Below are 24501 nucleotides of genomic sequence, written 5' to 3'. Positions count from 1 at the left end.
TGCAATAAATTAATTTACAATATAAGTTAAAATTCTGTTGTTCTGGCTTATCCCCACCGGTCGATGGTAACATCAATCCAGGTCCATGAGCTAAAACATGACATTATAGGGTTTTAAAAAGCAGCTTCAAGAGGTCAAGGATATAGAGGCAGCAAAGGCTGACTTTGCCTTATGCCTGCATTGCATTTAGCTGAGCATAATGGAATGGTCTTCACACCTTGGGTGACCCTACCAGGAGAATACTCTCCCAATATACTTTGCCCATTCCGCCCAGGAGCACTTCCTTGCCACGATGAGACAGCAATGCAGGACTTTAGGGGAGAGTTAAAATTCTAATTGCATAGTAAAATTAAATCATCCATTAATACATCTAAAATAGAAGGAAAAATTTAAAAAGAAATTTATTTTATTCATATAAGGAATAAAAGTGTTCATAACTTCAGACCTTAGATTTTGAATTAGGGACTTAAGGAACTAGTTAATTTTGGATGTGAAAAGCCTTAATATATTGTTTTTTAATCTTTTGTGAAAAATGAGAGAAGCTAATATTTTTGAAATCGGCAGTAAAGAATAACTTTTTAAAAATCGTTCCATTATTGAAGAAATAAAATGTTATGATGTGCTGACATTTCTTAAGCGAAATGCCACTGTAACATTATATCAAAGATTTTTATTATATAATATAGGCATGTAATTTTTTGAATATATATTTATTGTATATGAAGGGAGTTCGGCATTATAAACTGAAAATTATTTTTATTTTGAGGAGTTTTGATTGGTCAGTATGTTAAGAGAGGGTGTTTTTGATATATAATTCAAATGCATTTATAATGAAATTGTTGATATACCAAGAATTATTGATCTATCTTGGTTAACATATTTCAATAATGAAAATTATTTTTGCCTCGTACCGTACTCAAAATATAAACTGTACAAAAAAAAGTTATTGTAAATTTATTTTTGAAAAAGTTGTGAAATTATGATAAATTATTACTTATTATTATTTTTTTTTTATTTGTATTTGAGCAAAACTTTCTCTGAATTTCGTTGTAAAAGAAATATATATTACTAAGCAAATTTCATTGTTAGAATACTGCAGCATGAATAATGCTTAGGATATTGTAGCATTTTTCATGCTACAATATTCTTTTCTAATATCTCGATTATTAAAATTTTAAATGTTTCTTTTCCATATTTTTTAAAATGTTATTAGAAAAATTTTTAATCCTAAAAATTAAGAATTTTTTTTATTATTATTATACAGGTATTTCATGCACTTAATTTAGTTCATTTATTTTAATATGATTGTAAAGTTTATATTGAAATACATAAACTGTTGATTTTCCTTGAAATTTCATTACTGTACTTTTCTCTTCTTGAATTGTTGAATTTTTCATGGGTGGTTTTGTTAATGGTTTCAAGTGTAAAATATTATATAAAGATAAGTTCTTTTCATTCAAAAATAAATACTTTTAAAATCTTTTTCCATCATTCTACTTAATATTCGAAATTCAATTAGAATAAATTCTTATTTGAAATTATTCTGTTATTCAAAATTCTTTTCTTCATGATCTAAACTTATTAACCTTGTGTATTGTTTTAAATTCTAAAAATAATTTTTTAAACATCATATATGGTTATATAATGTTATTCTGCTCTCATTCTTTTCTTCATTTTTTTTTCTGATATAAACATTGGCAACAACCTGTTATATTTGGACTTTGGATTAGTCTTTAAACAACTACAAAGTAAAATATGCTCCAACTCCCTGAAAGTTAGAAATGTAGACTTTTTTTGTTCCATGAGAAGGCTATTTGTTTTAACAACGTTTAAGTGAAAATGTCTTTCTCTAACCATTGCCCTTGCTAATAAATATTTATCCCTAACCTTCTTTTAATAAAAAAAGTAGTAGGTAAATATTTTAAGGTTTTCCATTTAGCTGATTGATTGGATGAATGTGCGGGAATTTATTTGGCAAACTAAAATTTTCCAAATATTTGTATCCTGTGAGCTGTTATCTTCTCAAGTGTATGAATTCATAACATTAATTAATGTTGTCAAATAAGTAACATAATAGGATTCAAAATTATGAAAAATTTTATGTAATTTTGGCAGGATGAATGAAATGAAAGGAATTTTCTTAAATATTGAATGCCATCAAATTTCTTTAAACACATGAGGTAAACAATGCTTTTAAATTATTATAAAGAATTAGAAACTGGATTTATCTTATTTATTATTTATTTCAATTTTAGTATTAAAAATTATGTAAAGAGAGAGAAAGATATATAAAAAAGTAAGTTTTAATTATTAAATTGTTTTCAATTAGTTTTCTGTGTGTATTCAGTTTTAAAAAAATTGGTTAATGTTTTTTAATGCTCCATCAACTAATTTAACTTTAAATCATTTTTAAAATTAGTTCTGTTAAAGGATTACATATTTTAATGATAATGACAAACTTTGAAGCTAATAAATATTGTTAAATTTATTAATGGAATATCATATTTGTAATATTAGTTAAAAATTCAAGAGAATATATTGATTATAGAAAATAATAATGCATATTGAAAGTGCTTGCTAATTTAAAAACTTAAATTAAGGGAAAAATTAAAACATTGCATATTTTATGTTAAAGTTAATAACATTAAAAAATCAGAAATAAATTAAATTTTAATTTTGTTATAAATTTCCAATTTTATAAATTAAAATGGAATGTATTTATTTAATTGAATGCGAGAATTTGTTTAAAATATAATTTCATCTTCAACTGTAATAGAATCAGTAACATTGATTAGCTATACTTTTCAATCACAACTTCCTTAATGAGAGATTCTGAATTATTATTTCTTTTAGATATCACTATATTTGTTTAGAATTGAGTGGGAAAAATAGTTACAGAAAAAAAAATTAATGTTATTTTAATTATTCCTTAACTTTTTCCAATTTATACATCAAGAGAAGACTTTAAATCTGCCAATTAATTAATTGTTCCTTCTTTTATCCCTGTTTTTAATATGAAATTATGGATAATTAAATATAATCATATTTTTAGTCTTATTTTTCACAGTTATATTTGATTTAAAAATAATAATCTAACTATTATAATATCTTTATAGGACATTACATATCATCTCGTATTTAAATAATTCTGCTGGGGGGGGGGGGGAGGAATCAATTTCATAATTGTATTTTTTTTTTTTTTTTTTTTTTTTTTTTGCAAATTTATTTTCTATTTATGTTTATTTTATCTTTCTTTCTCCATATGTACTATGAAATTTGAGTTGTATTATGCTTCTTTAAACAAAAATGTTTGCTTTTTTAGGAATAAGGTCGAACAGAAAACGAGACATTTGGAAAATATAAGAGATAAATTGATAACAAAGCTTCTTCGGGAATTACAATATGTGAAACAAAAGCTAAATGAATCAAATTCTACAAACACAGAACTTCGAAAGGAAATTCTGGTTTGCAAGTAATATAATCATTATGTTTTCAAATGACAAAATTTTCTTAACATCATATGATATTTCACAGTAATATTAAATGCGAATAGTATTCAATCTAAAACTCGCCATAAAAAAAATTTTAATGACAAATTTTATTAAAAGCATTTTGATAGCTTTTAATGAAATTTTCTAATTTCTTAGAGAATTTGATGATTATAATATTTAACTATTTTAAAGACTTATGGACATTTGTTTGTGTGAGACTTTTCATGCATTATAAAAATATAAAACAAATAAGAATTTCATTGATCTCATACATTGTCCATGCAAGAGGAAGTGTACAATATATGTAGTATAATAATAATAATAAAAAATTAATGATTATATGTCTAACTTCTTTATCCATTGCAATTATAAATATTAGCAATTTGAATGGACTTTCTTTATATTTTATCAAATAATGTAAAAATAATTCTTTTCAAGCTTCTTGAAAATAGGAATAGTTTGTTCTGCCATAAACTTCAGATGAATCAAATATGAAAGTGTCTGAATAGAAGTTAGAACATTTTATTTCTGTATGTAAAACTAGACACCCTGTAGGGTTAATGGATATATTATCTTCCTTTTTTAAAAGAACTTTTCAATGATTTGAATTAGGTCATCAAATCTTCATTTGTAATTTGTTTTGAGAAATGTAATCTGATCAGTTCCTAGGTTGTACAAAAGAACTGCATTATGTGCTTTACTTTATTGGAACCATTTTAGGAATCGGGTGTGGGGGGTCTCTTAAAGGCAGCTAATTGAGTTATCATGTTTTCACCCCTGATAATGATGTGTGTGCTTAGCTGATCTTAGTTACTTCACTGAAGTTATATTATAAAGAGGAAGAAATGGAATTAATTATAATGATTATATTAATATTAGTTTATAATTTTAAAAGGCAGTAGAAATTTGAATTCCAGAGTAAAGAATGCATGCAGATCTTGAAATAAGTTTCTAATAATATGCTTTTAAAAAATGGCAGATTTTGGTGTCTTTTAATGTATAGAGTAGATTTTAAGATTTCTGTTGAAAATGAGGTAATTACATAGTGCTTAATATCAAAAATATTGCACTGAATAATATTCTCTTGCAGTATTTTTGCAGGAAGAAAAGAATGGCTAAGTTTTATGCTGCAAAAATATATATATATTTCATTTATTTATTAGAATAGATATTTATTCAAGATTATTTTCCTTATAACATTCCTTCCTTTTATTTTCCTTATCCATTCTTATTGTTATGCATTTTGAAATCTTAAATACAATATTTAATGCTCGATTTGTGGGGAAAAACTGAACATATTTTATAGAAGATTTAGTTATTGTCATTCTCATTTGCTTTTTGTAAGTATAATACAGAATTGCCTTTAATTGATTGTGAATAATGTATATTAAATTTTATTATATTCAAATTAATTAATTTTACTATACATCATCAGTCCTTTTTTCATTGTTTTTATCATTTTTAGAAATGTCTTTTAATTTAAAAAGTTATTAAAATTTTTATATTATATATATTAATGTGCTTAATATTTTTGATATCAATTCATTATCCCTTGAATATTCACTGTGAAGTAATTATAATAATATCTTCTAACTATACTTATTAGCATTTCAAATACTCAAATATATTTATAATCAAACTGAAGGTATAAAAATGATTTAATATTCTTTATGACTGGATGCAGGAATATTTTCCATGTATTTAAATTGTTGTCATCTTCTTTTTGTCATCATATATCAAAAATATAATTTGTAATTTTTTTTAGAAAATGATTTTACTTACTAATTACCATTAATTATTTGCATGCCTGGACTAATGTAAGTTTTAAATATTGTCTAAAAGAATTAATAATCAAACCTAGGTATATTAAAATGATGCTTTATCTTTGACTAAATATTTCAGAGAGAGAAATTTTAATATTGAAAATAATACCAATGATATAATAATAAATTATTATTAGTTATTTTATAAATTAATGTATCCATAATTTTCAAAAATTATTTTAAAACAAGTGTTTTCTAAACAGTGTTTAATTTTTACCACCTTTGCTATTCCAATTTTTTCTAAAATACTACATATAAAATTTCGAAAAGTATTTTTTGTAAGATAGTTTTTATATTGATTGTTAAAATATAAATATTGATATTATAAAAAGAAATAAAACATATTGTAAGTTGCCTAAAAATTGCATGAACAAATTTTTCCAATCATAATATTAATTGAGTGATAATATATTAATAATTAATGGGATAGATGAATGTATTGGTGACTATGTAAATTTTCTGAAATCATTTAATTTAGCCCATTTTATTTCTAGTTTGATTTTCACCTAACACTTAAATTTTTTGACAACTTTTAAAAATTATGATTAAATACCTGTAATAGACAAATTAAAAGTAATAATAAGTGAAAATAAGATTAAAGTTCTCTGAATTTTTAGTTCTCAGGAGTGTATATTTATCTTCTAACAATCAAAATTCATTTAATAGATTATGAATACTTATCTTACCTTTCACATAATTGCTTGTGTAACAGTAGAATTAGAACTGGCTACAAGCACTGAATGGCATTTTTTGCACAATGAGCCAGATCGACTTCTGAAAAATTGTTTTTGTGGCCCACCTAATGTACATATTAACAGTTGTAAGACATTTAAATTAATATAGCCTTAATGCTTTGAAAATTTGAAATTTAAAAATTCTCTGGGAAACCAAAGCAATAAATATCAATTATTACTTTTTTTTAAAAAGTTAAACATGATTATCATTCCTGACAAACTAATTGCTCTTCAAATACAACTAGTATTAAATTATACTTTAATTCCCATTACATGGCATTTTTATCAACTTATGCTTATGCTAACACAACATCAACAGATGATATGATAAGTGATATTATCTTTATTATTATTATTGCTTCAAATTTTTCTTAAAAATGCTGATATACGAGAAGGATTCAAGATAATTAAAGATATGTAAATACTTCATCCTTGGCAATGCCAAATATTATTAACGTATGACTTTTTTTTTTACATTTTTGCAGAGAACAGGCCGAAATAGGCAATTCAAAAGAAGAGGAAAATAAAAGACTGAAGTATGCATATAATATTCTGATATTCATATCTAATATTCTGTTTTGTATGTAATATATTCCTTACAATGTTTTAATTTTATGTTAATGACCATAATATTTTGAAGTATGAAATCTGAATTTTAGACAAGTATGTTAAGGATCATAATATTTTGACGTATGAAATCTGAATTTTAGACAAGAGGTGGAAGAATTAAAGATGACAGCAGAAGAGAATAAAATGCTTGCTGAACAAAATAAAAGATATATGGAAGAAATACAAAGACTGAAAGCACAAGTTGAATTTTTTACCAACAGTTTGTTAGAGCATGCCCAAATGTATTCAAACTACGCAAATCGTAGTTATGTAAGTACTTTCAGTATTTCAGTTCAGCTTATTTGTAATGTATTGCTAATAATTTATCTTGTAAATCTGAATGCAATAAATGTTTCAATCACTTATTGAAGTCTTATAAAATCTTTATGTTTTTGACTTGAAATGTCATTTTCTATCAATATGTATTAAATTAGGGTGAACGACATTATATGACTCTTCGCTTCTGTCATGCTTGATGAGCATATCTAATATATTTTTCGAAGAATTCTTATGGAGTATGCAAATGTATTGTACAACCAGCAAAATGAGACTATTTAAATTAATTACTCTCTAAAATATTTTCCATAACTGTGCCTAGTTTTTTTTTTAATACAGATTTATAATCAAATATTGAAATGCATATTTTCAATTTTGAATTAACTGCTTATTCTTTGTATTTGGCAATCAGCCCCCTCCCTCTTAATATTGAATAGATTTTATTTTGATTTGGAGTTTCTTAAATATGTGCACATCACTTAAAAAGTATGAATAAAAAACACGTAATCAAGTTGAAGCATAAAAAAAGAAAGTAAAAGTGAAAAATGGATTGTAATAATTATTGCTTAAGTATTATAATTTCTGTCTGATTCCCTTTCTAATCTTTTGCAATAAAAAAATAGCAAAATATCTCGTTCTTTTTTTAAAAAAATAAGAGATTGGTAAAATTAATATTAAATTGTAAATATCAGAAAAATTAAATTATCAGGGTTCATTATTTGCAAAGAGCTTGAAGAAATATCATAAACCACCAATAGGGTGTAAACAATTTTCAGAAATTCCTAACTAAATTTTTTGTTTTAGAACAATTGAAGTTGGTAAAAAATGAATGATTTTATTTCTCTCTAATATGCAATATAAAATCTGGTAGATATTTTGCAGAATAAAATATAAAAATGCAACAAATAAATACATATATATAATGTTTATTATTTAAAATTTTTATTATTTTCTCTGTTATTGTTACAAATGTTAAATAATTTCAGAATTCTGAAAAGCTTGTACAACAGTTGCAAATTGTTGAGGAACAAAAACTCCAATATCAGAGACGATTGGAAGAAATGGAAAACGAATTAAGGGAATTCAAAAATTCTGCACAGATTGAAAAGGAAACTGTGGATAATGTGAGAAACTTGTTAAAAAAATTTCCAAGAGTTTATTTGATGTTTAATTTTTGATATAAATTGCTGTATAAAATAGCATAGGAGTATTATAAACCAAAAGAGTGTTTTCCTTCTTGATATTAAATTAATTTTCATATTACACTTAATGTTATCATATTCAGTGCAGCACAGGATGGTAACTTAACCATAAATTGATATATATCTAATGCTTTTTTTTCTTTTTACTTAGCAATAAATACTTTTATTTGATAATCATTAATGATCCATCATTATTGTTCATCTGTTCAAATCTGCACTAATTATCATATTGTGAAAAAGAAAAAAAAAACATGCATGAGAAAAATATTGAAAATTTTTATCGTAAAAAAAAATATTTTTAAAGGATAAACTATTTTTTTTAAAAATCTTGTACAGTAATTGAATATTTTATTAAATCGAGAATATGTTATTATTTCTCAAATATTTTTTCTCAAGTATGAGAATATCTATTTTAAAAATGTAGATATGAATAAGAAGAATTTATTGAGGAGAAATTTAAATATAAATCAAATATAATAATATAAATTATTATATTTGATTAAAACTACCTTCCCTTAAATTGAATTCATTTAAATATTTTCCAAAAGAAAGAAAAGTGTTTTTGTTTGCTTCTATATACAATTAATTCATTTTGTATGCTATTCATACACTTTACACTAAAAAAATATATATAATATCTAAATACTCTAAAAGTAAATGTAATTAAAAAAGTTAAAATGCAAATGGCATTTTTGAAATAATATCACATCTAAAGAAATCTAATAGTGTAGATTCAAAATCCAATATCAGCAACAAATTTTCATTGATATCTATTGTAAATAGAAAATAATGTTTTATCTTTCTTTTTTTTTTTAATCCATGTCTTTGAAAATAAAATTACTTCAACTTTCACTATTCCAACTTTATTAGTTATTTCATTGAATATTGCAAGACCCATAAAAATACTGAATTGATTTACTATTAGTTATTAACTGTTAATTAAGGTGATTAAATTTTGAAAATAAATTATCTAATATATTTTCATTTTTCTTTTTCAGAAACTTCAAAAATTTGCTTTACTTTTTGCTGAAATGCAGGAAAAATTCAGATTAATTAAGGCACAAAATAAGAATTTGCATGTGCACAATAAGCTATTGGAGTAAATATGAGTTTTTTTTATATATATATTTGGATACAAACTTAAAAAAATAAGGCTTGTTTTCTCAAGTTATTATTTTATACTCACATTTAAATAAAATGAGCATTCAATCTCTTCACGCTTTATGTTTATTTAGAATTGTCAGTTTTTAATTTATCTATGTTTCAAGATCCATCAACCATTTGAGATCATATATATATTTATATCATACAGTTATTTTCAAATATAAATTTGAAAATAACTGTATCTATAATAAAAGGAAAAAAACAAAAAACTCTTTTTTTATTCAGGTTTTTGCTTTTACACGTTTAACTTTCTGTGTATGTTTTATCATATATCTATGTATAATTAATACTTATTTGAATCTGACGATTTGAAATAGTCTGTAGTTATATTTAGATTTTTTTAAAATTTAGTTATATTATTTTTTAGTCAAAAACAGGGGGGACGATGGTATGGTATTCTGTTCTTAATTGTGTATTTATTGGTGAAGAGCATTATAAAAATTGCTTATTTTTAATAATTTTTATATAATGGCCTTAAAAATGTTTTGGCGAGGTGCTTGTTTTTCTTTTTGAAGGTTATAGAAAGCTATCAATATATGTAATCATCAACTACTATCTGTAATGTTGTGTGCAGTTAAAGGTATATCTCGCTTTTGGTCTATGCAATTATCAGTAACAAAATCCTAATTTGGTTTTAATGTCTATAAACATGTATAGATTTTTTTTTAATGTTTAAATTTACTTATCAGTACTTGAATAAACCTAAGCGTTAACAAATAGCAAAGACCAATGTGCTGAGATCTGTAATTATTATTGTTTTATATTATTTTCCTTCATTATATTCTTCTTTTAAAACTAAATTAAAGATTATTGTTCATATTTCTTTTCAGCTTTATGTTTGGTATAACAATTTTTTCTGTTAGGGGATCACTAGTTGTTTTAGTTCAATTTTAGTAATTTATTAGATAAGATGCAATTACAAGGAAACAAAATTTCTAATGTTATATATTCACACCTAAAATGTACTACAGGTAAAAAAAAATTTAAAAAAAGTTCTTAAGCTTTCTATTAATATATGAGAGATTTCTATTATAACTTCTGTAAATGAAGCTGTAAAAATCTTATCTGAGAATAAAATTAGCACAATTTTTAAATTCTAGATTTTTTTTTCCCTTTTTTTTTTTTTTTTTTTCCTTCTTTTTCAAAAAAATTGATATGTTGATGAAAGGTCTATGTTTCCCCGTCCCCTCATAATAGAGTTATATGTTGTCTAATAAAATAATTTTAGATTTGCTCTTAAAAATGCTTATTTTTTAAGATAAAATTTGATTACTGACTCTTTTGTGGTAAATACAATATTCTTATTTTACTCATTTAAATTATTCCTTTTAAAATTAAGAAATTAAATTATCCTAGTTTGTTTATTGTAAAATTTTAATTTTGCTTATGCTTAATTGCCGTTAATCATTGAATTACTACTATTTCTACATTGAATTTCTACCATTTAAATCTATATTTTATTATTTTAGGATGTTTTTGACAAATTTTCCCCTCTTCAGAGATTTTAAACAATTCATTAAAAAAATTACTATAATTCAAGAATATGTTTGTTAATATTTTAAAAAAAAAATATTTCAGGAATCATCTTCCCCAAGAGGCTCTTTATGAAGTGGAAAGTCAGTATGCAGCATATTCTAGGCAGACAGAATTATATGAATTATATCCTGAGATGATAACAAATCCAACAGATATTGAAGAACCTTCAGTTCCAATTACTGAAAAATTGATTTCGGATATTCAAAATAACTATCTAAATTATCAACAACAGGTAATATGATTTCTTATAATGTACTCAGGTTTGGCAACAAATCTGTTTTGTTTTTTCCTTCTCTCTCTGTGTGTTTGTAATATAATTTTGCAGATGCTTGGTATAAAAGAAAAGTTTGGAATTTAATTTCAATTAATTATGAGAAAGCATGGGAAATTATAAAGCATGAGAAAAATGCCACTAATTTTTTTTAAATGCATGTTAGAAATAATTAAAGTAGGATTTGACTCTGACAGTAAAAGAAAAATTCTAATATAAAATGATATGGGTTAATTTAAGATAAAAATTGGAAAAAATAATTAGGATTTAAATTAAGATGTTTCATTACACACATATATAACACTGGAATTTTCCCAAATTAAAACTACAGATGTCTCAAGTTACATTATTAATAATTAATATTCTAATAATCTTAGATTTTAGTAAAAATGCATTTTATTTATATTTGAATTATTTAAAAAATATATATAAAACACAAAAATAATCTCTTGCAACCATTTTGGGAAAAAAAATTCTTATCTTGATAGTGAACAAATTCTTGTCTACAAAAGTTTAAAGGCTATTAAAATATTCATACTATTCTGTTTTTTGTGTGTGTTTTTATTAAATATTCTAAATTAGTAAAATTTATTCTAAATTAAAAAAAATATTGATAATTATGCAATATTACAGTACTTTATATGAATGTAATTAACAATAAAACTAACATTCTGTTCTAATAATTTTATTTGCAAGTTTAAGCATAAAAGTAATATAGTGTAGTAAACAGATATGGAAAAAAGTATTGTTTCAATTGGATGAACAATACCTGTTCAGTCATTGGAGTCTCTGCATCAAGGAAATAAAGATGAGGCAAAGAAATCTGAGGAATAGTTTGTACCTCATCCAGCCAGGACAGAAATGCCTCTTGAATGTCCGGGGGTAGTGGTTCATCCCATTTCAGCTCCCGTTCCCAGGCGTTCTGTAGTAACAACTTCATTCTAACAGTAAAAGGGGTTATCATCCCCAATGGATCAAACAGCATCCCACAGATGCTCAGAACCAATCGCTTTGAAAGATTACTGTCCTTCATCTTAGAAATTTGATGAATGTCTATGGTAAATTTATCGTTGATATTGTTCCAAATGAGTCCAATAATTTTTAATGGCACACCTAATTCTTCGGATGTTTCACGACGGTCAACATTAGCTTGTTTCCTAGCTTCATTTAGAAGTGGGGAGTTCGTAGCCCATCTTCGAAGATTCATGCTGGCCTGACTTAGAATGTAAATCATTTCTTTGCTCAATTTTATAGCTTCGGAAACGCTTGACGTGCCAGCTGCTAGGTCATCTACGTGCAAATAGCTCAACATTTTACATGCTTCATATTCACTTCCGAATTTTTCTAAATGCAGTTTAATAACTGCGGCAAGTAAGAATGGGCTGCATTTCACTCTAAAGGTGACTCTTTTATATTGGAATGTTTCAATATTGTGAGGGCTGAAACCGAGATTAGTTAAATCCCCTTTCATCCATAAGAATTTTATAAACTGCCTGTCTTCCTCGGCGATCCCTACTTCTAAAAAAGCGCGCTGAATATCTGCACTAAATGCAATTTTGTGTAACCTAAACTGTAACAAGATTTCAAGTAAATCGGGATTTAAGTTCGGCCCGCTCTCTAAACAATCGTTTAATGATAACGTGCCTTTTCCCTTTGATGATGCGTCAAAGACAATCCTAACCTTTGTACTATCCTTCCGTTCTCGCACTACAGCATGATGTGGAAGAAAATAACCTGTGTTTATATTTTGGTCTAAATTCAAATCTACTCGTTCTATAATATCTTCTCTTAGGTGTTCCTTATTGATGCCATCGTATTTAACAAATAATTCTTTGCTTTTATCTAATGTTTCATTTAAACCGAATAAACGACGTTTTGCAATTTCATAATTACAGCATAATGCCTTATTATCCTCCTTCCATAACAAATGAGTTTCGTATCTTTTGTCTTTATACTTCGTATTTTGTTGAAACGATTTTAAAGTTTCTTTATCTGAAAGAGACACTTCTTTATCCGCATTTATCCCAATCGTTTCCAATAACCACAAATCTTTTACCCTATCAAAGCTCGATTCCCTTCCCTTGACGATCAAATGGTTTGCAGATATCTCCTTACAGTCAATTCCCATCTCCTTTCCCAGTAGTAAATATCCGAAAATACTATCAGCTGCAATCAATCTTTTACTAATCCTTATATTCCTTTCCCCTAAAATCTCTGAAATATAATCTGAACCAATCAAGACATCAATCCTCAGAAGTACTAACATCTGCTAACTCAATTCCCTTTTCCAACGCTATGTTTCTAACAAACTGCGATGAAGTATGAATTTTCGCCGAGGTAATCGACTCGAAAACAACCGCTTGTATTTCAACACACCGAGTCGGGTGTTGTACATTCCTTAACGTAATCTCCACTATATCGTAAACACGACGCTCAGCGGTTTCACTTCCGAAAGTGTGAATAGTTAGAACTTCCCTGCCCACTGTTTTCAATCCCAATTCCTCGACCACCCCTCTCAAGATGAAGGATTTATTGGCCCCGCAATCCAACATGCAACGCAGGTGCCTCCTACTCCCCCTGCGTCCGTTCACCACAGCTGAGAATGTTTGTAATAAAACCGATCCAGGGACCCTATTTTTACTTTTATTTTGTTCGCTGTTGAAAGATATCATGGTAGAAGCGGTATTATTTTCTTTGGGGATAAAAGTCCCTTTTCCGACTGGAGGGGAGATATTCTTAGGTTCGGTATCGGGGTACGGTGTTTCGCAAATTAAGGAATTATGCGAAAAAGAACCACAGAGCTTACATTGATAGTTACTATTACAGAATTTTCTTATGTAATTCTGAAAACATATAAAGCATTTTGCCTTAGCCATTAACGATTTTTTCTTTTTATTAATATCAACTGAGCAATCATAGCTCATGTGTTTTTTCAGTACAAAAGATACATTTTTGATTACTCATTCTGTCATCGGAAGAAGGATAATAGTTTCTTTTTGGATTAAATTTACGATTCGATTCAGATTTATGGTGAAATGAATCAGCGTGTGTTGTTAAGGCATTCGTATGGGAAGAATATCTATTTTTGTAACCTTGATCAGGTTTGCTTCTAAATGAATACACCTTTAAATTAGAAATTTTAGGGTTTTCTAATAATAAAGAAGCTTCCCTGCACTCTACTTCTGTTCTTAAGAATCCTACTAAATTAGTGATATCAAATAATTCACCTGCCCTACGGTGACGATTATAGTTTAAATTTAATTCTTCAGGTAGCTTTTGTAATATTACAGGGCACAATAGGTTACTGTAAGTACCTGTAGCTACATTTAATGATTGCAACGATCTTATTTGAGTTTTTGTTGCATCATACATTTTTCTTAAGCCTGTTACATTTGAGCAAGTTTTTACTGGATCAATCAATAAAAGTTTATGTATGTGAGAAGTTATGATTATACCTGTTCGACCAAATCTTTCTTTTAATAACTGTATCGACGCATCATAATTTTGCTCAGTTAATGAAAATCCCGATACAGCATTTAAGGTTTAATAAGTAATTTTCTCAATTTTTGTTAATGAATCATTTTTATGAATTGCGACTTCAAAGGAATTCCAAAAATCTATAAATTGACTGCAATCGCCCTCAAAAGTTTGTATATTTAATTTCGGTAAATTAACACTTTGATTTCTTAAGGGTAACTACATTTTCCGCATTATTTGTTACTGGACTGTTCTCCTTACTTGTGGAATATCCCTCAAATTTTCTATTTCTCTTTCTAACTTAGATGTTACTTCGATTGCTCTGTCTTTGTAATCTTCGCATCGTTCAATTTCTCCTTCCATTTCGCTTAAATCTATAATTAATTGAATACTGTCATCCAAGCTAATTAAATCCTTCAATTTTTCCGTGAGCTGAGCATTTAAACTCACAAACTCATTAAGTTTTGTTTCTTTCATATATTCATAACTAATTTCTTTGCTTAAGGAATTTTTTATTTTTGTGAAGATAGTACGTAGTCCTTTCGTTTTTTCCTTTAATCTATTAATATCCATTTTAAACTAAATAATTCAAAAAGCTTAGAACAAATAATAAATGTGCCCACCTCTGGTTTCAGCTCCTCACTGCGCTTCCTCCAAATTGTCGTGCTTTCCAAAACAATTCCAAATTTTAACATATCACGTCCAGGGTACACCACATTCAGTCAGTGCATGACAATTCCATTAATGACGAAGGAGGAGTTGAAACTTCCATAGGTTTTATTTTCACACATGTATGGACACGAACATTTCTAAGCTACCACACAAACACATCACAACACAAAGATGAGAGAGAGAGAAAGAGTGTACATGTCACAACACAAAGACGAGAGAGAGAGAAAGAGTGTACATGTCACAACACAAAGACGAGAGAGAGAGAAAGAGTGTACATGCCGCCGTGTCGGGGTCTCGAATACATCTGGTTAGGGGAACAGAATTTCCCCTTTTCTCCACCGGAGGGAATCAAAACTCTAACAATACCTTTTACCTTTACATAGTTTTTTTTATGAAAGTGTAACTGTTATAATTTGCAGTTTTTTATGAAAATTTTCAAAAAATTAGTCATTATTTAATTATATTTTTTAAAAAAACTTTTTTATATATTTTGTTGTTTTTATAGTGCTTTTGAAGTAAGTTATTTCAAATTATTTGTATAAGAGTAGTAGTAGATAAACCTTGTTTCTAAAGATCTGGGATTAAGAATTTGATATTTTCCAAGAAATTTTAATTTGTGTGGATTTTTTCTTAGAAAGACAATTGACTGAAAATATACTGAGTTCATTATTCCTGATTATTTTTTTTTTAAATCCAGAAAACTAAAATTTTTAATTTACTTCTCAAATTAATGACTTTTTATTTTACATCTTCAAGACTATTTAGTTATCAATCATTTGTTCATTTAATGTTAAGCATGTCTTTTAAAATTTATTTAAGTTTTCTTATTTAGAAATGATCTGCTGCAAAATAATCTTTTGTAAATATTTGTAATTATTTTTTGTATAAATAAAAATATTTTGAGATATGTAAAATTTTAAAAATATTTTGTAAAATGATGCTTTTATTTTTATAGACCTATGTAGTATTATGAATTTATTACAATTGAAGTGTTGAAATTGATCCTGAAAGATAAGAAAGAAAGGATTTTTAGCAAAATATATGAAAAGTTTTGATATTCTGTGCTTTAATCTACTAGCTATTAATCTTATGCATTTCCTTGTACTAGAAAAAATAAACTTTTCATTTTAAATTGATTATTACTGACTTCCGTTGGCATTCACTGAAAAGTAATTTGTTCCCAAATATCAAGATATATGATATATTAATGCTGCATTTAGAGGTTCCTCTAGCAGCCGAATATTAGTCTGACTTTTTAAAATTGTTTCTTAAATAATTGATTATTATGTATGGGAATGGCTTTGCATAAGTCAATTAAAATAATACTCAGAATATTTTTTAAAGTTTTTTTTCCCTTTTTGTGATTTTTTTTCTCTTGAAACTGATTGCTCAATTTTTATTTTCAGTGATAAAAAAATGTATGGTTATTAAACTGAATATTTATTTTATAGGAAGAAGATGATAGCGATGAAATATTTCAACAAACAATGAATGAAGACATTTCTTGAGCAAAAATGACCATTCCCATGTGGATTTTGTTGAAGAGATATAAAAGGCAATAAGATTTGCATTAAAAATATTGGCTTCTTTTATATGTTGACAAATGTTTGGTTAAAAAAAATTCTGAAATTAATGTTTTATTTACAAAATTAGATCTCTTTATGAGATGCAAAACACTCCTCTTATTTATCAGGTGTAGAATTTCTTTATTGCTCTATTTATTAGTGATATTTGCTGTTGTGATATTGTTTGTGAATTGTGTGATTTTCTTTGTTACATAATTTATATTAATCATGACTATACATATTTAACCAACGTGATGAAAACACTCCAATGTTCAAATGGTTTAATTAAACTGCATTTGGGTTAATTCATATAACTATGTGTAAGGTCCTACTTATTGACAGTGGGAAAAATGTCTTAATATCTTCTTTTCTATGTGTTAAAACCTAAGAGGAATGAGAGTTGATTGCTCTAAATAGTTTGTGTTGTGGTTTTTAACTGAGAATTCTGTGCATCTGGGTTTGTGCACACATATTGCAATTTCTCAAGGAGATTAGTTGCAAGAAAGCACTTTTTAAATGTGCTTCAAAAAGAACAGTTTGTTGTCCTTTGATGATCTTTCTTACTTGGAAGTTCCTTGAAAGATAAGCAAAATGGCAGCTGTTCATTTATATTTGTGTCGACGATTAATCTCATTATTTGGATATCCTTTTCAGGAACCATGTAGATTATTTAGATTGCAAATTTACTTTGTAGGGATAGTTGTATATTTTAATTTTTTCTTTCTTTGGTACATAAGATTCACATTTTGTGTGTGAAAATTTTAAGTAATCATTTAGCCACTTTATGTTGATAATATATATATATTCGTAGATAGATGCAATGTGGTGTTTTTATTTTTAAATTTTTCTGATTGAGGCTATTTTTATATGTTTTTTTTTTTTTTTTTTTTTTTTTTTGTATGCTTAATAAAATAATAATAATGTGGTGTTAGCAATTGAAATGGTAAGATTCAGTGATCCAGTTATGTATAACACTGGCTCGTGCTGACTGAAAGCAAAATCATTATTTTATTCGTATATGCATTAATGTGACTTCTTATAATCCTGCTTTATATATGTGATGTTATATAAATATATATATATGTGTGTGTGTATTGTGAAGGCTATATATTACATGTATGTGTATGTACACATATATATGCACCCTTTTATATAGTTTTCATGTTTTCTTCCTGCTTGTAAACTCACCAATGAATAATTTGAATGCTTAATTGGATTTTTTAATACAAGTAGCCTCTAGTACTTTTTCTCTTACAAAAATTAAAAAGTTACTGCTAGGGTTTTTTTTTTTTTTTTTTTTTTTATCATTTAGCTTGTAAATATGCATATTTTGACATTCAGTGAAGATTGTGTAACTGTGTTTAATTCAATTAATATATATATCATTTGTAAAAAAAAATTATTAAAAATTGTTTTATCACGTCAGATTTGGTTTTTAAATATTTTAGTTTAATCATGAAGATAAATAATGGTGGCTTATCCATCTGAGCTGCTCTTGATCTTTGTACCTCATTTCTATTAAAACTGTTTATGAAAAAAGTTTATATTTAAATGGGGAAAAAAATTAAACTTTTTTAGAATATTTGAATTTTAAACCTGCAAATGTTGGTTGAATAATGTTGGCACTTGCCAGTGATAATGAAATGAAAATTGGCTATTTTCCATGTTTAAACATGTCTAAAAATTCTACTGAGTGACAATTTATTGAATTTTTCTGAATAGATGACAAAGTGTGATGAACTTTGGGTAGAACTTTAAACAAGAAAGACAGTCTTTTATGTCTACTAATCAACTGTGATTTATTTATATTATAGGAATGCAAATGAAAAATTTTATCCAGACTCAAAGCTAATTATATATAATTGTATTAAAATCGGTTTTGTTACATGAAAAGCTATGTTTATTGTAATTTTATTTTTATTTAGCATTAATATTTCTGGTTTTTATTTATTTGAAAAATTAGATAAAACAATGTTCAGAAGAATGTTTCTCTAAAAATTGTAAAACATTTTGATATCATATGAATTGCTGCTTGAGAGATAATACTTGACATCTGTGATTTGCCTAAATCTCCGTTACAAATCTAAAGAGATGAAGAAAGCAAAGTAAGGGTCTGCAATTATTGCACAATTCATGTTGAAAGGAGATATAATGTTATAGTCATCACAGTATGATAAGAAAATATATTTGAATTGTTGGGTTGAAGTTTTTAGTTCAGTTCCAAGTAATGGAGCTATAATTCAGAATTAATTTGCTGGTAGTTTGGTTGAAGTTCATTTTCAATTTTTTAAACAAATGTAAAATTTAAATTTCATTTTTTTTAAATTTGAAATATAGATTTTGAAAAAAAAATAATGTTCTTAATTCATGCAGTTAATTTAATACTCCATATAAAGAACAACATTTGATAATTTTGAATGTAGAAGAATATTGGAATTCCGAACTTATGTATTGATAAGGCTGAAATTAACATTGAATGGGCAGACTGGCCTGTCTCTGAAAGTTCTTAAATTAGTCAAAAAAAGAAATGTTCAGTGCCATTTCTAGCATATTTCCTTTAGTAGCACAGATTTGAAAAGTGTCTGCTATCTATTGAAATCTGATATTGCTATATATGAACATGCAATATCACAGTAACAATCTTGATTCTTTTTAGTATTTAAAGGGGTTGATTTTTTTTTTTCCTTCTCTTTTCTTCAAAAAGTTTAATCTTCATATTTTGATTTTTTTTTAATTTTTTTTTTTTTAAATTACTTCCTTGAAGATTTCTTTAAATGATGATTATCTATAATAATAGTAAAATTCTCTTCTCATAAATTACTTTTGAATCTTTAATAGTTTTAACAAAAACAATTATATATTTTATAAATGAAAATTTATTACCAAAGCAGTTTAAATTTTAAAAATAATTAAGTACTAAATAAATATCAAAGAGAGAGCGAAAGCTGTATTGCATGCATTTTTTTTTTTTCGATAATTTACTGACTTATTTGTGAAAGGCCAATTCTCTTTCCTTGATATCAGCCCCTTGTTGGATATAGGTTTTCTAGCCTGTAATATGAAGAGATGGACTATAAAATTCCAACCAATATATCAGAGAGAAAGCTTATTAAGAAGTGTGAATTATTTGATATCTTAGTCCTCCCCCTTCATTTATTGAAAAGTTTGAAAAATTCACTAAAGATCTTTTTAAAAAAATAAGAAGAGATGAAAGAAATTATTAGATTTTAAATCTTTTGGAGAATTGACATTCCAGCATTTTAAAATAAGTTATATAAATTATTTTTTTAATACATCTCTTAATTTGATTAAGTTTTTAATATAGAAGAGGGTACTGACAGTACACCAGTTCCTCTCTCATTGCTAAGATTTTTGCAGTAGTAAATCACTATAGCAACCATTTATTGACAATATCTTCATTGTACAAGTTGCTGCATACAGTGCATCTTGCATATCTATTATCCAGAAACTTTATCAAACTGCTTTTAAGCAAAAATCCCATGTATTGCAGCAAACTTTTGATTCAGGACTGAAAAAGATGAATCAAGGTTTCTTAGCAATGATCGTTTTATGCGTTATATCCTAGTGTTATTGTGGAAATCTGTATTTGCTAAGTTATTAATAAACGTTGCTTGTTGTATATTCAGAAGGAAATAAATCCTTCAAAACTTGTGTATTACATTCTAATATGTAAATGTGTCATGGAGTGTATTTCAAGCATAATTTACTTTATACATTTACACTGGGATGGATCACAAGTGACGATTCAAATTCCAGTGGTTTATACTAAATGTAGTTATAAATATATTAAAGGAGATATATGTGTATTCATATAAAATTAACCATTAAATTTATACTAAGCAAATCGATATGAATCTCAAATTTGCTATGAACCATTCTAATGAGTGTTCATATATTAAGGCAGTAGGTTGCCAAAGAATTGCTGCAATGAGCATTAATGCATTGGAAATATTCAGGAATACAATTTACTTTCTGGATAAATCTTGAAGCTTAAATATTTTTTTACCTATAAGTTCTCAGCCATTTTCAGAAATTGGAAATTTAAATTTTTATAGTCCAAAAAAACTGACAATTTTTTAATTTTTTATAGTATTTTAGTATAAAGTATCTTGATGAGCTGCTAATAAAGTAAGCTGCATGATTTGAAGATTTCAATTCTGAATGCTGAGTAATATTCTTAGTAGTATGCATATGAATTTTGTCCTACAAAGTTGGCACTCAATCTTAATGTGTAGTTGTTAATGTTATATCATTTTGACAGGACACATCTTAATGTATCCATTTATGTCATCACAACTTTTTTCTCCTTTTGACGAGTTACATAGTACATAGATTTTGCATTATCTATATTACATTGTATTTCTTTAAATTTGGTCATTTTGTTTATATAAATGCAGTTGTTTTTATTTTTATGAAAGAATCATGATTTTAGAATTTTCAAACTTAAATTGGCAAATAAAAAAAAATAAAAGTTCTTTGTTCTGTTGATTTTCATGATTCATGCATATTAAAATATTTATTAAATGCTTCTGGTAATTTCAATAAAAGTGATTTTTGATTTAAATCATATTTTCTCTTTATATTGCAAATTTTTTTTTGTAAATATATCAGTAAATAAATTTGTGTCCCTTTAAGCTGTGTTTGTTTTTTAATTGAATGGTTTATTGGTTTGAATAAAAGAATATTGAAGAATTCAATCATTTAAATTTCTGAATTTTTCACAGTATGAGAATGTCAACTTTGTCAGATTTAATATTTATCAAAAAGGCAAACTATTAATTTGATAATTGAAACTACTTTCCAAAATCTTAACTGTTCAGACCCGAGTTTTATTACAAATCTTTGCAGTTCTTTTTTAATAAAAGCATAGAAGATGTTGAGAAGAAAAGAAATTTAATTTTTTAAAGGGAAGGGGAACTTGTTTTATGAGATTAAATTTTTAATTAAATGAGTTTTAATTAACATGTCTAACTCCCTAATTGCGACCCAATAGCTAATTTCCAAATTTTTAGATAAGCATATAGTTACAATTAGAAAAATGCTTTAGAGTTACATTGTATGTTGCCTTAATCAATGGAATATGAAATCTAGGTTTTTATTCAGTCCTATTAGTCATATTTAATAAAATATTTGGCATACTAATATTAAAAAAAAAAAAAAAAAAAAAAAAAAAAAACTACTCTTTAGTAGTCAAAACCTACCAAATTACAAAGCTCTGAATATTGTAATTTTAAATGACTTTAATGGTTCTTCAAGTAAGATCATCTAATGGATTCCATTTCCTCAAAGAGACTGTTGATTGGTTTCAAATAATGAAATTTTAAACTTAAGCCCAGTCAGCTTTGATTGCAAGAGAAAAGAACTTTTTAGTTTAAGCCTTTAAAATCATATGTCTACTCTTGGCTATGATATAAATTCTTTGTATAGTTATTTGCTATTAAGTTGATGAATACAAAGAATTTGTAATAATATTTAAGTGTAGTAAGCTTCTTAAAATATTTGTTGAATAACGTTCCAATATGAAAGTTATGAAAAGGAGTTAACGTAAAATTGAAAGCAGCATTTACTTTTTGAACATTTACTTTGATATAGAGAAAGTGATAAAATGTTTTAAAATATTGATACTTTTAATTCTAATAGCAATAATTAGAAATTTTCAGCAAAAGTGAATAAAAAAAAATGGAAATCTATAAAATCAATCAACATAACACCTATGTATTAACTTAAGTGACTACAAAGAGATAACATTATTAGAGTGCAAAAAATATTTACTAAATATCATTAAAAGACTAGAAAAAATTATATATATATATATATATATATATATTTCAGAAATACAATTATTAAAGCATTATACCATCAGAAAATATAAATCTACAATAGTGGCCAAAATTTTGTAAATGTAATGGCTTATTACAGCAGTAGTAATTCCAGTAATACTGTAAAGTTATATTTTAATTTAACCAAGAATGTGATTCATAAATTTATATTTGCTTAGTAATATTTTTTAAAGTTAAAGCAAAATAATCAGAAGAAAGAAGTGTACCCTGTTTTAATTGATAAAAGATAGCTTTTCTTTATTTGAGTGTAGGCAAAGCATGATTAGACAGGCAATAAATAGTATTTTATTAGTAGAATTCAGTATTGTATTTTAAAGCATAAAGGAGGGATTTTTTTTTAATTCTTTTATTCTATGAGTTATCAAAATGTAAATAAAAATGGCACAGAAAATTGACTTATCAACAAAAAAATAGTATAATTTTACTATTGGATGAACAAATCATCAATTATAATAAAAGAAATTGATAGAAATTTAACTGAAGGTGATATTTTTAAAAGAGTGTAAGGAAACTCATTCATTTAAAAATCACAATAGTAAATGTTGATAGAATAATTAAGGCATATCTAGGTTGTAAAAGAAAATTATATACAAGCATACAAAATGAAATGGTGCAGTGCAATGTAAAGTTGAGTGCATGGACCATTCAACTTAAATTTTGAAAATTTGGTCTAAATGCAAAAATTTCATGAAAAAAGCCATTTTTAATCCCAAAGCAAGTGTAAAAAAGATTAAGCTGAGCTAAAAACCCAGTTTGCATATGTAGTCTCAAAATGATGCGACTGATTTGGAATGATGAAACCAAAATGGTAGTGATGGCATGAAATACATAAGAAGATTTCTATCTTGAATGCATTATACTTGCTGTTAAAATTAATATTATGATCTGGAAATTTATGGCAACAATAGGTGTGGGCAGCATTTGTGGATTAATAAAATTATAAATGGCCAGAAATATATTTAAAAAAATACATCATTACGAAACTGCCTTTACTTTATCCTTTCCCAGATAATGAAAAAAAAAAAATTACGTTGATAGTATTCTGCTCTATATCATTTTGTCATCGGATTACAAAGAATCATATTCCACTACTGGATTGGTCTGGGAACAGGGCAGATTTCACTTTAACTGAAAATCTATAGAGCAGGCTAAAGAAACAACAGGATGGAGAGCACAGAACCCAATCCAATACACAAGAGCAATTCAACTGAAGCAATAATCTAATCAGGATATCACACAATAACAGATAAGGAATTAGACATTGGTGAACTTCATGGAATGGTATTTCTAGGTGTAATTGATGTTAAAGGTTACTCGACTAAGTATTAACTGCCATAGGTGAGAATTTCTATGTTCATTATTTCTATGTTCTTCCTTATACCAGTGTTGGTTAAATTATTTTGTAAATCAGATATAATTTTATATATACACATAAATTAATAAAATCGTTCTTATGAGCCATCAAATCTCAAAAATACACAATTTTGGCCATTACTATATGTTTAACAGCTTAAAATTCGAATAGACACCCTGTATATATAATATGTAATTTATACTAAATGACAATGCAGGAATATAAAAAGTAACTGAACACAATTTAATCTTTGAATAGCTGCATTAGTATTTTGATATTATTATTAAAATAGTAATACAAACTTATGTTATTTTTTGCTTTATTAAGGCATTACTGCATTTACAAATTATTATTCAACTGAATAAAGTATAAAATTCGTTTTGATTTTTTTATTGAATAAAAATTGTGAATTTTGATTTCAGATTATATAAATGTTTTAGTAGGATAAGATAAGCATTTTGTTGTT

At 26.2% G+C, this 24501-nt stretch overlaps 1 protein-coding gene across 3 annotated transcripts in view; it reads left to right on the top strand.

The window, feature by feature from the left end:
• LOC129965528 (kinesin-II 95 kDa subunit-like) overlaps nt 1-18116 on the top strand; it is a 49164-nt gene extending 31048 nt beyond the window's left edge. For 2 of the 3 annotated variants that reach the window (XM_056079503.1, XM_056079501.1), the window contains 7 exons: nt 3323-3472; nt 6534-6584; nt 6759-6927; nt 7920-8057; nt 9134-9234; nt 10878-11067; nt 16707-18116. In XM_056079503.1, coding sequence (XP_055935478.1) covers nt 3323-3472; nt 6534-6584; nt 6759-6927; nt 7920-8057; nt 9134-9234; nt 10878-11067; nt 16707-16763 — 856 coding nt within the window. In that variant the 3' untranslated portion in view covers nt 16764-18116. The remainder of the gene's footprint in view (nt 1-3322; nt 3473-6533; nt 6585-6758; nt 6928-7919; nt 8058-9133; nt 9235-10877; nt 11068-16706) is intronic. The other variant, XM_056079502.1, reaches the window with a different exon arrangement.
• Nucleotides 18117-24501: the final 6385 nt, after the last annotated feature.

Source organism: Argiope bruennichi, chromosome 4 (assembly GCF_947563725.1).
Source record: "Argiope bruennichi chromosome 4, qqArgBrue1.1, whole genome shotgun sequence".
Taxonomy (NCBI): Eukaryota; Metazoa; Arthropoda; class Arachnida; order Araneae; family Araneidae; genus Argiope; species Argiope bruennichi.
This window is presented reverse-complemented; position numbering and strand designations above follow the sequence as displayed.